Source organism: Plectropomus leopardus, chromosome 6, assembly GCF_026936395.1.
Source record: "Plectropomus leopardus strain MGB_pleo_1.0 chromosome 6, ASM2693639v1, whole genome shotgun sequence".
In the NCBI taxonomy this organism is placed as follows: domain Eukaryota; kingdom Metazoa; phylum Chordata; class Actinopteri; order Perciformes; family Serranidae; genus Plectropomus; species Plectropomus leopardus.
In genome coordinates, this window is record NC_142181.1 from 4,260,899 (window position 1) to 4,273,705 (window position 12,807).

The following is a 12,807-nucleotide window of genomic DNA, read 5'->3' on the forward strand; positions in this document are numbered from 1 at the left end:
TTTCAATATATTACATGTAAAGTAGATTTTTTGTTTTAATTAAAGTGTGGGATATGTCAGTGGTTTCAGCAACGTTGATTGTGACAGTGCACCTAGTGGAAATAGCATCTATTTTCTCCATATGCCAGATTTGGTAAAAATGACATCATCAGGTAGAAAATAGTAAAAATTACAAATTCCAAGGAAAAAAGCCCAGAATGACACCCAGAAATAATAAAAAGCATATTTTTAAGCTTTGATGGCTGTGGGATCAAAAATGTCAGTTTGAATGGGTTTCAATGGAGCATTTTTTTCTCTTAACAGTCTGAACGTAACTTTAGTTTCCACGCTGCATTTTAGACTTATTGTAGGAGCTGAGCTGGAAATTCACAGATTAAGCAAAAATACACAATCTTGCCAAAATGTATGCCATATCCATGAACAAAGCCAAAAATATCAAAAATAAAAGAACAGTCCCTAAGGCCAATATAAAAACTATGATTACATAATTATTTAACATGCTTTCACTTTTTTGCACCACCCCTCCCCCTCTGATAAATAATTATAATGCAAGATTTGAAAAAATAAAACATTTTTAACCAATTAACCAACTTTAATAAACACAACTGAAAGTGGCTTATGACATGCAGTATATTATTTGATTTTTTTTATTATAAAGACATACATAGCCTACCTACAATGCAATGTTTAACAACCCCGTTTCCTTAGTTACATTGTTGCAATGCAATTATTGTCCCCACTGAGATCTCATGAAACATACAAAAATACAAAGCAAATGAGCCAAACTATGAACTGGATAACAAACCGGTCAAAGTGTAAATATCGTTCAGATGGAAAACAAGTCAAAGCATGAACGCGATGTTTTTTTTCACCATAAATGCATCAGACAGAGAGAAGCACAGTACTGCGGAGGTTAACAGAGGATGACATGAGCAGTTGGTCATATTTTAGAGCTTACTGTACTGGAGGTTAATAAACAATCATGTTTGCGGAGGAAGGCGTTCAATGAGGGCTCTGTTACACTGGTTAACCCTTTGAAACCTGAGCTAATTGGTTTGATTTCTCTGTAACACACAGGTGAAAAGGCAGTGAGCAACTTTGGAAGAAATGTCACGCAAACTGCAGAAAAATTAGTAAAAGGTGACAAGAAAAGGAGTCAAACGTTATTATTTGTTTTTTAGAGGGTGAAATTAAAAAAGAAAAATGGCTGTATTCATAATTATTATAATTCTATATTTAAATTATGTTACAAAAAATGTTTTTTTTTCTTTTTTTCAGCAACTTTTTTGAGGCATTTCTTTTTCTTTTTTAGCCCATTTTCGGGTAATACTCTTGTACCTATTTACTAATTTCTTACTATTTTTTTGGGTCATGTCTTATTAAGCTGCTCATTGTCTTCTGTCTGTGTTTTTGCAGGAAATCAAACTAATTAGCTCCGTTTTCAAAGGCTCAAACTGATGATTTTTGGAACTTAAGGTGTTAATTTTTACATTATGTTACTATAATCAGGTTGTACTCACCAGGCAAAGGATTTACATTTTGTAAAAAGCTTTATAGATAATATTCAAAGGTGCCATTCGGCAAAAGAAGCTGGGTTTGAATTTTAATGACAATGTTCAATTATCCCCCCTCTTTCATGCACTCTTGATCACAAATAAAGTATCTCAAAGCGTTTCAAGTACTCTTTTGGCCCATACATGGTTGTCTTCAAATACCCAGCGGCATCAGGCGTCTCACTGGGGGTCTGTGCTGGATGATCCCACAATGCCGTGCTGTCGCAGCAGGTTCCTCAAGATCTGATTCTTGGACTTCCAGTCTTCCACCTGAGCAGCAGAAACACAGAGTAACATAATCGTCTTGTATTAATAGTTACTGAAAGTGGAAACTGGATGTCTGAGTGCTACGTTAGGCCGATAATTGGTCTTTCAGAACAATGTAACTAAATACTTCATACGTGATATTCTGGCTTTAAACAGCCTGGTTCTGGTCCTGGTTGAATGTTTATCAGACCTCAGTTACTGCTCATGCTGGTAAACCAGTACAATGTCACTATGATGTATGTAAGAAATATTACTTTTAATTAGGGATGCACAATATTGGATTTTATGTCGATATCCAATATGCCGATATATAATAACTCTTTTGGCCGATAACCGTTACCGATACCAATATATTAACTTTTTTCCCGCCTAATTTTAATGATCATCTAGTCACTTCTGTGTGGAATTAACATCATATTATACATACTCTTATGTGATGGAGACATAAAATACAACGCTTTTCATGCTTTGAAGAAAATTACTTCAACTTAGTGTTGATTTTTTTTGTACATGTTCACATTGTCAATAAAAAATAAATAAATAATTTAAAATATCGGTTTGTGATAGACAGAAGTCAGTATGTTGACTGATACAGACACTGATGATGTGCCGATAATATCGTGCATCCCTAAAATATAAAATAAAACATAGTATAATTTGAAAATATCAACGTTGAATGCCACTGAAATGTAGTTTCTGACTCTAAAATAACAAGCTGTAGAAGGGGATTGAATATATAAATGGTGCCCCCTCATTCAAACATTTTCTTTCTCACTCATCTCCACAGTTGACTGTTTATTTCTTCTTGTATACGGAAAAATATAATAAAACTTTAATAACAAAAAAAATATAAAAAATGTAAGAATGAATGACATTGTTTCATCTGCAAATCACTGCATCAGCTGCTCCAAAAATAAACTTAAGATTTGGAGAAAAACAAAAAGGCTCTGCTCCATAACATCAATAACGGCTGTAATGATTACTCAATTAATCGATTAATCAACTAGTTTTACATTCGAATACTATGTTAAGTCAATTTTCGAGAAAAAAAAAGTCAAAAGTGACAGTTCCAGCTCCTCATCGCCTTGTCTTAGATTATAGTAAACTAAATATATTTGGGTTTTAGACGGCTGATTGGACAAAACAAGACATTCACTGACATCTCTTTGGGCTCTGTGATGAGCATTTTTAACATTTTCTGACATTTTTTAGACCACACAATCTCTTTATTGATAGGACATTATCAGCAGATTAATCAATGCTAAAAATAATCATTAGTTGCAGACTAAAAATCAGTAATAATTGAATTTGCGTCCTGAGTAACATGCTGGTAACAGACCCCTCAGGGACGGATGAAGACAGCTGTCTTCCACTGATGGTTCGGCTGGACATTTTCTGTGTGTGTTTCATGGCTGAAGTCCTTTTTTGTTTTCTGAGTTGTATTAAATTCTGTATAAAATCTGACTGTGAAGGAAGAAACTGAATTTTTATGTTTGCTGATTTCCTCTGTAGCTGGATCGTGAACTCGGATAAAAACTGGGTCATAACTAATTTTACACCAGTGACAAACGAGTCCCACATTCACGCAGAGCGCGGATCTGTCACGGGGACGAGTGATGACCGTGGTTAACCCACACATCGCCATTTCCACCGTCAGTGGTCATGTGATCGACTCCAGCACCACAGTGATGGCGGCGGCCGGAGAGCAGAGCATAACGAGACAGGGTTCCTGCAGCTTCAGGAAACGTAGATTTGAGGCTTTTTAAGACTTTTTTTTTAAATGCCACTATGTTTTTAAATTTTTAAGATAAATGTTCTTATAACCAAAATTGAAGAAGGACATTTTTTTTTGGCTCAAATGTTTATTGTAACATCAAACCTTTTTTTGTCCAGTGAAAAACAGCCCTTTTTAGAGTGAAGAAAATGAACATGTTACATTATCATAAAATTATGTGTGTGATTTATCGACAGAAGTGGGATATATCTGGCATTTTTGGATTTTTTTTCTAGGCTATTTTGCATTTTTTACTCTGCGTGTAAGATTTCACTGCTTGGATTTCCATGAGGAGGAGGAATTCATTAAATTATTTAACAAAAAAATAGATGTTGCCAAATATTTTGAGATTTCACTATGCAACATCAGAAAAAAACTATTAATAAAATCCTTCTTCCCATGTCTGAGCATGTTTAAGACTTTTAAAAGATTAATTTACATCAATTTCATACTAATTAAGGCCTTGTTTTTAGATTAATGAACTCAAAGACTTTTTATCAGGATCCGTGGGATCCGTTTACATCCATGTGTGAAAACATGGACGCTTCACACACAGAGGATCTATACAATCAGCAGTTTCAAGGTGGTTCTTCAGTTATGGTCAAACACATGTTGTATGAGGTCACCATGACCTTGACCTTTGACCTTCGACCGTTAGATTCTTACAGTTCTTTACCGAGTCCAAGTTTGTGCCAAATTTGAATAAATTCCCCCAAGGTGTTTTTGCATTCACAAGAATGAGACAAATGCGAGGTCACCGTGACCTTTGACCACAAAAATCTAATCAGCTCATCCTTGAGACCAAATGGACGTTTGTGCCATACTTGACAAAACTCCCCTAAGGCCTTCTTGACATATTCTTTCACAGGAATGAGACGGACACAAGGTCACACTGACCATGACCTTTTACCACCAAAATCTAATCAGCTCATCCTTTATAGTCTACTCAAACGTTTGTGCCAAATTTGAATTAATTTCCTCAAAGTGTTCTTGAGAAATTGCATCCAAAAAAATGATACAAATGCAAGGTCACTGTGACCTTGAGCTTAGACCTATGACCACCAAAATCTTATCAGCTCATCCTTGAGTCTAAGTGGAGGTTTTTGCCTAATTTGAAGAAATTCGGCTGTCATAAAGGCATAAAAATCAACCAGAAGATCAGTCTGTAGATCGTATTAAATGTTGTTTCACAGACTTTTTTATACTAACAAGACCTAAATTTTGGGAAAAGACAAACCTCCTGTCGAAGTAGCTGGTTGTCAATCCTGAGACGATCGAGAGTGCTGATATCTTCTCCCAGCTTCAGGTTGCTCTGTCGGAGCTCCTTGATGTACTCGCAGGCTTTGGACAAGATTCCTCCTTTACTCTGAAAAAAAAAAACAACAAAAGACAACTTAAACACTCAGAAAATGATGTTTTTTCTTTCTCAATCCTTTATTTTTTAATGCAGTTTCTTCTTAACCTTTGTTTTATCTCTCTGACCATGTACAGAAATCCCTTTTTTCATTGAATTTTCTGTGTATGATGTCACTTTGTGAAGTAATTATTATTGTGTAAAGTTTGTCCTTTTGGAAACCAGGGTGAGGTGTGTCTCACCTGTCCTGTCTTGGTGTAGTCGATGTTACAGTCTGGGATGGCCTTTGACAGCTGCACTATCCAGTTGTTGATTTTGTCCCGGCGCCGGCGCTCAACTGTAGGGAACAACATTTTAATTGAACTTTTCTCTTCCATTCACACCTACTTCAATATGTTTAGTAAAATACAGCCACATCTTCAACTTCTCGCACTGAGCTCACGTTAGCGCTAACCTTCGTTGTGCTGGGCTCGCCGTTTATCGTCTCTGGAACCCCGAGGAGCCTCCTGTTTTCTACAGACACATCACAACAAAGATTTTAAGTCTGCTCCGCTGGCTGGATGTGGAAGATTCAAGCAACAGTGCTGAAATTATGTAAAATTATGATGTAATTACGCTATGTATGGCTGAGTGCGAGGTGCGATTGTCCTTTGATTGGAACCCGTCAAAACCTCCTGGGGAGACATCATCACATAAAGCTGCCCTGGAAAACAAAAAAAAAGAAGACGAAGCATGTTATGATGAACATCTTTAAAAATCCTCACATATTAAGCCTTTAAATTATGCACGCTCCTCAAAAATTACATTACAAATTAGCTTGTGGTCGATGATTTAGAAAGTTTGTACAACCCCAATGAACATGGCGTCCACAGTTCCCAAAAACAATTATAAACGTGGACTTGTCACACCACAGCACACTTTTCCAGTTTGTGTCAGTACATTTCAGATGAGCTCGGGCTCGGAGGAGCTGGTGGTGTTTCTGCATGTTGTTTATTTCCGTCTTTCACTTTGTGCGGTAGAGTCTAAACTTACATTTGTAGATGCAGCGACAAACTGTGTTTACTGATGTTCGTTTTTCAAATTGTTACCAAGCCCATGTAGTAATATCCTTTACATAAGCAAGTTTTTAATGCAATGCCACCTTACGGGGTCAAAGTTAAAGAGTATTCAATTACGGATATAGATGTGATTTTTCACAGTCTCTGAATCTTTTGACGATATCAGGGATTAGAACCCAACCGCTACGGGATTTTGGGGGCCGATGTCGATGCCGATACTCAGGAATGAAAAATGCAGTGCAATTATCTCTCAGAATATGTAAAGGAGGCAGGAAACTTTACAGTTTAACAACTACTTTTAGTGTCAAAAATGACATCACCGCACTGAAACGGTAAACTTAATTGGGAATTTGATCATTCTAAATTACTCTGAGCATCTTTTTCTGCATTATATTCTGTTAAAAACTAACTTTTCATGTTATGCATGTCAGAGAACATATAAGCCGCTGCAGATATATCTGTGATGGGGCAATATCTGCCGAGAAAATCTGCTGACCGATATATACCGGCCGGGCTCTTTTATGGATTAAAGATGGTGAAAGCCCTAAATTTCTTGCAGTTGTGGCTTGATAACTTTGTTCTCAAACTTTTGAACTATTTTTTTTTTTTTTTACAGTTTCCCATAAAATGCCTCTGCTTGTGAACAACTGAGCCTCTCCAGGATGTTCCCTTTACACCCAGTCATGATACTTTGATCTGTTGCCAGTTCACCTGTTGACCTGTGAAATGATCCAGGGGTTTTTGAATTTTCCACAGTTTTTTCTTGCTCCTGTCCCAACTTTTTTGGAACATATTACAGGAATCAAATTTAAAATCAGAGTATATTTACAAAACAAACACTAATGTTCATCAGTTTGAACATCAAAAGTCGTGTCTGAGTACTGTATGGAATAAATGTCAAAAAGGATTTGCAAATGATTGCATTATTGTGTGTTAAAGGTTTTGTTCTGTGTCAGGCTTTATTAGGGGCGGTCATTACCTGTGGGTGTGGTCTGGCCCAGCAGTGTGTCAGAGGCCTGGACTGTGGTTACCATGGTGCCGGTGGTGGCGTCTGCGATGGTGGCAGGGTAGTAGGTGTACTGTGTCTCTGCGCTGCCGTCTCCCTCCAACCCCTCAGGCTGGGAGAACACAGCCTGACATCGAAGAGACAGTCATTGAAATTGCGAATACAAAATACATCTAATGGAAACACGTCAATTAAAAAAAACAAAAAAAACCAAAACACTTGTCACTGTTATAGGTCACATGATGCTATGGCTTTGTGCTTGTCAGGAGGAACTGGCTCCCTCATGATGCAGCAGGAGCTACAAGAGCTGTTACTGCATCACATAACTCTTCAAGAGTTGAACTGATCATCCAGACGTTTTTAATCCACAATTCCTCTGTGAATCGTGAACTATCAGCTCCCAGAAATCCCTCGTACGTGGCCACTCCCACATATAAGGGGCTCGCCTTTCCATTATTGCTCGCATAACACGCCTACGTCGCCTTCGATTGTAAATAATGAAAGCTAGTGCGTTGGCTGCAATAGAAATAAACCTGCTAATGTTTCAAACATCCCGCTTCTTGGAATGTTATCGTGAGAGAAGTCGCATAAAAAATCACTCAGTGGAAACAGTCATCTCGCAATTGTGTTTTATTGACATTTTGAAAATATTGTTTAAGTTTTGCACAAAACTGTAATGAAAACCCGACTAGAGTGGAGCTTCTTTCCCCACAAACAATCTTTGAACAGCGCAGAGAGCATTTTAACCAACAGTCATGTTTCATTCTGGCCGGTCATCAAGTTAATCAAAGAAATAACATTAATTATCATTTAATCTCCGTCATTTTAACCAAATCGATTTTAATAGCGAGCATGTCGGGCTTGAAAGGTGACTGCACAGGGTGAGTAGTTTTGTGTTTTATAGAGATCAGGAATTGATGCTCACCTGTGTGACAGTCTGAGTGGTTGCTGGGAAACCAGTGACCAGGCTGACCGCTGCAGCTCCGTCCGTCTGACCCTCCAACTGGCCATCTGACACCTGGATCACTCTGTAGGTCACCTGGGACACAACACATTACACTGAGTGTTCAATAATTCATCATCACTGAGGTGGCACGTGAAACGCTGTAGAGCATACAGACACAGAGTATGAATCTAACTTCTGCTTTTAGGTTTTCATAAAGTGGGTCATGAGCTCTGAGACCAGGGGGTCATATGACCGGCATGCTGGCACCGTCAACAACATAAAAAATGAGCATGTTAAATTCGTGTGCATATCATGTTTTTTGTCTAACTGACTAATGGGAACATTTTTAGAAATTGGTCCAGTATTGAGCAGCCAGGCTGTAATGTAAACACATTTAGGGCGTTTGCACCATCAATTTACATTTCCTAAAAGTGCTTGTTTTGCTGCTGACAGACTCAGGTTGTTATTATGAGCATCTGACAGCGTTATGAAAAGGATCCTACAGAGACACACTGTTTTCTTAAGAGTGAGATCCTTTTTGTTTTAACCAGAAACAGCCCCAAAATCACTATCGTCACATCCACTGACTGTTGCAACAATTTTCAGCTCTGGTTTTGGTGAAAATTAACCCTTAATTTACCCAGTTAGGTGTGGAAATATGCTGGCTTTATACATGTTTGATTACAGTTTATTTAAATGGGGGCTGGTGGGTTTGGCAGTGGTAATTTCAGGGCTTTTTCTGGTCAAACAAAAAGGATTTAACACTTTTACCCAACAGTGTTAAAATGCTTAATCACTGGTAAAAAAAAAGTCTCCAAGGACTTGTAGCTGTTGATGCTGCAAATCCCTACATGAATATAACATAGGCTAATGGCATTGTGATGTTAGCACAGCAACACTGTCTCAAAACGTGCGTAATTCACAAATACATGATAGTGTATTATATCACAGCATTAACGCCTGTAGGGACCTGATATTATGGTATGTTTATTCAATCATATCTATATTAAATGTAAAAGTGTCTCCCACAAAAGTTTAAAAAACACTCTTCCCCAGCATTCACCACGCGCCTATGACTACAAAACAGCTTTCTCTATGCAATCATAGTAGAAAAGCTGAAAATATTTTTTGCCAATATCTTTTTAGCACAAACATGTTGCACTTATGAAGACTACTATTAATCAATTGCAAATTTATTGTGTCAAATGCTATTTACTGCTCACAAATTCTCTTCTGGGGATTGTAGCATAAGAAAGACATGATCAAAAAGGGCAAAGTAGGGGGAATCTTATGATGATGGTTTGGCTAAAAGTGGAACTGCTCTTGGCTTTATTTTTTGTTTGTTTGTTTCTCCACAGATTAGGATGGTTACAGATGTCAGTCATGTGACCCTGAAGATCTTGTGAAGAACCAAACTTGTGGAAAAATCTTAATTTCACTTCAGTCCTGTGTGCTTTGTCCATACTTTTTTAACTTAGTGTTCGCAATATTAATTCCAAATATATTTCCATTTTCTTGTCATGCTGAGGTCTGTCTGTGTAAAAATATTATGTCCACAGAGATTTTCCCTTAATAACTGTTCCCCCTGAATACTTATAGAGTGTATTTGCTGTTGTTAATAATAATAATAATAATAATAATAATACAATTTATTTATGGTCGCCTTTCAGGACATTTAAGGTCACCTTACAAATAACAAGAGCAATAAAACAGCATAAAAGCACACATCATAAATGTCCCCAAACAACGTAAACAACATAAGTTTAAGGAAAAAAAAGAAAAACAAGTACAAGTACATAAAAGCTCAACCACAGTGAATTACAGAGAATAAGACATCGCTCTGGAAAAAAAAGTAAGAGTGTCTCTTCAAAACGTTTTTGTTGATACTATTTCCTACCTGCCCGCCTGCTCCTTCTGTCTTGAAGAGATATTTAATGGGTTGGTCAGTGAAGGTGGCAGCAGACTGAATGGTTGCAATAGCTGCCGGGTCCTCTGCCGTGGCTACAGACCCTGAAAGAGCACAAAGCCACATAAAATGTCAGTCAGCTTTACAGTTGTCAAAATTATCTCATAGGATTTTTTTTTTGTTTACAGGGAGGTTGTATAGGGTAATTATCCACTGTCAGTGTATTATTATTACGAACAGTAGATGTCAGTCAGCCTGGCCCCAGTTATGATAAACAGGAAGAAGTAATGACAAAGCACTTACCAATGTACTGCTGTGGAGGGGGTCAGCAGCTAAACATATTTTAACCACCTTAAAAAAATGTCCCACCTTTAATATCAATAGCAGTTTAAGTGTTCTGTATATTAAGAGTATTTTCACTGCTTTACCTTCACTAACACAGCTCCTGTGTTCAATCACTGTTTTTCTCCATGGAGTCTGGCTTTATTTTCGCATTGGAAATCTCTGTCTGACATCCAGGCGAGCAGTGAAAATATTCTAAATCTAACGTACACTTAAACTGATATTGATCTTTATAGGTGGGATTTTTTTCAGGTAAAAATGCGTTTGTTGATGACCTTTCCACAGCAGTACATTGCTTTGCTTATATGTCAGACTCCAGCCTGCTTCTCCAAACTGAAGGCTTGCTTATTGATATCTACATATGTAATATACTATCTACGGATTAATACACCATACAGCCCCACTTAAAAACAATAAACTACCCATTTGAGACCACTTAAAACCATATTATTAGTGTTTCAAGTATTCTTAGACATCCGTGTGTGCTCTTATAAGATAGGAGCTGATTAGAAGAAAATCATACCCAGTAAGCAGGTTTTACTGGTTTTAGAGTGTCACTCATGGTGGCTTTAAATGGTTTCACTGGATTGGGAAATTATACTTAAGAGACATTACATTTTAAAACTTGAACCCACTTCAACTGATGACTTTTCAACTTTCAAAGGCTGTCTGAAAGTGAGGTGTTTGACCCAAAGCACATATAGACATTATACTATTCCTTTGATACGTTTGTGTACCTTTATACCTTTTACAACATAGTTAAGATAGTGTCATTGATATAATAAGTATATCGAGTATTTTTTTACCCTCCTCGTTGATGGTAACACTTCCATCTGGCTCAGGGCTTTTCTGTTGGCTGCACACATGGAAAAAACGAAAGCAGTTACTTTGTGATTAAATTAGCTAATTAAAATAACAAATTACGTGTTACCAGTGAGCTGGTGGCCTGGTTTGGAAACATATTTTTTACTGTTTTTAGTTGACAATGGCGCTTCTTCTCACCTTTTCATTTCTGCCGACAGTCTTGGACGAGGAGACCGCCTTCGCTCGCGCCCACTGCCAGACTGTGGAACAAGTTCATAAGTTTGACAAAAACACCGAGGAAACTTTGCTCGAAACTACACAATATTGATTATCGATACGCCTTTAATCGACAACGACCCTAAAGATTAAACCTGAAACGGTCTTTAGAGTAGCATTGTTGTTAGCTAGCTGCGAGGCTGCGCGAGCTGAGTCACAGAACGTTACCATGGGTGATAACGGAAACTGGCCGTTTTCGCCTTCAAAATTAAAGCACAAAATGCGTGCTTGCCAAATTAAAAATGTGTAGGAGATATTAAGAAGCGATTAAAAAAAATACATTATGAAAGCGTACTATAAGTCATATTTTTTAAAGCCCTCTCTACTCTTCGACTCTGGTAAATCGCAATATTTATCTCGACACTTACTTTATTTTGGAGAATCGCACCGGAAATGCTGTGTTTGATTGTGGCTAGCTCGACACGGATCTTGAATTTGTGCTACATTAACCGCTCGGCCCCAGCGGTTTTTACAGATGTTTAACAAAACACTTTCCTTTGAGCTAACTTTGTGGGCTCGGTAGCAAATAAGCATAGTCTAGAAATCGATATTTTAAGGGCTGAAATGGGCAGACGGTGCTAAATTGTGCTGAATATATTCCAGTCTGAACAAAGATCTACTTACGCCGCAGTGGTCCCTCCCCCGATATTTGTCAACACACCAACGTCGGCGTCGGCTATACGCATGCGCGAAACGAATTGCATACAACCGATTCCAGATCAGTTCATAACTCTGAAATTGGGATTTTAATAACTAAAGCAATTCTAATATCTGATCCACGGTCTGTTGTTGATACTCCCACTTTATCGACGAGGAACTTTGTTTGAATTCTGGGTTACAGCAGACAGGCTGGCACTTTAAAATTAAATTAAAATTTAAAAAAAAATAGTTGCAATAACAAAATTTATGGAGAATCAGCTGTATTCATAATTTGGTAAATGAGTATATAAATATATAATTACCATAAATATGAAAAACAGTTGATTTCTTATAAAATTATGTCATTGCAGCTACTTTTCCCCCACATTATTTTAAAGGAATTCTTACTTCACTTAATTACAACAATAATGATATTATGTTATTGTAACTATTTTTCACATTATTTTGAGGAATTTTATTTTACTTAATTACCAGAATTATGAAAACAACTGATTTCTCATAATACTATTTTTTAACAATATTTGAAAGGATTTTTTTTAACTTAATCACCAGAATTATGAAAACAGTTGATTACTACTAATATTGTGTTATTGTAACTATTTCTTTCACATTCATTTAAAGGAATTTAAGGTGTTTTTTTACTTAAGTATCATAAATATGAACACAGTCGATTCCATATAAAATTATGTTATTGCAATTAAGCTTCTCATATCGTATAAAATTGATTTTAAAGTGTTATAATTCGTTTAAAACACTGTGTGTGTGTGTGTGTGTGGGGGGGTGTAGTTGCATTAACTTAATTTTATGAGGGATCAATTGTGTTTAGAATTATGACAATTAAGTGTAGCATTTCTTTAAAAT

The 12,807-nt window shown here is 37.0% G+C and overlaps 1 protein-coding gene across 2 annotated transcripts; it reads right to left on the bottom strand.

The window, feature by feature from the left end:
- Positions 1-571: 571 nt before the first annotated feature.
- On the bottom strand, positions 572-11,953 carry usf1 (upstream transcription factor 1). Of its 2 annotated transcripts, none has more exons than XM_042486763.2 (11): positions 11,911-11,953; positions 11,209-11,270; positions 11,013-11,062; positions 9,856-9,968; positions 7,938-8,051; positions 6,986-7,139; positions 5,564-5,651; positions 5,403-5,461; positions 5,191-5,285; positions 4,832-4,960; positions 572-1,823 (listed from the first exon to the last, which is right to left on the bottom strand). In XM_042486763.2, exons 2-11 carry the CDS (start codon positions 11,214-11,216, stop codon positions 1,734-1,736), a joined length of 900 nt encoding a protein of 299 aa, XP_042342697.1. In that variant the 5' UTR covers positions 11,217-11,270; positions 11,911-11,953; the 3' UTR covers positions 572-1,733. The 2 variants fall into 2 exon arrangements, with proteins under 2 accessions (XP_042342697.1, XP_087934663.1); XM_088078537.1 differs by lacking the exon at positions 11,911-11,953 and adding an exon at positions 11,655-11,896.
- Between the last annotated feature and the right edge of the window lie 854 nt (positions 11,954-12,807).

What these genes read in the sequence shown, in the direction of transcription:
- usf1 (XM_042486763.2), bottom strand. An exon ending in TGTTACCATCAACGAGGAGG is followed by an intron (nt 9,969 to 11,012) that starts GTAAAAAAATAC and finishes GTGCTCTTTCAG; the next exon opens with GGTCTGTAGCCACGGCAGAG. An exon ending in CCACTCAGACTGTCACACAG is followed by an intron (nt 7,140 to 7,937) that starts GTGAGCATCAAT and finishes CTTCGATGTCAG; the next exon opens with GCTGTGTTCTCCCAGCCTGA.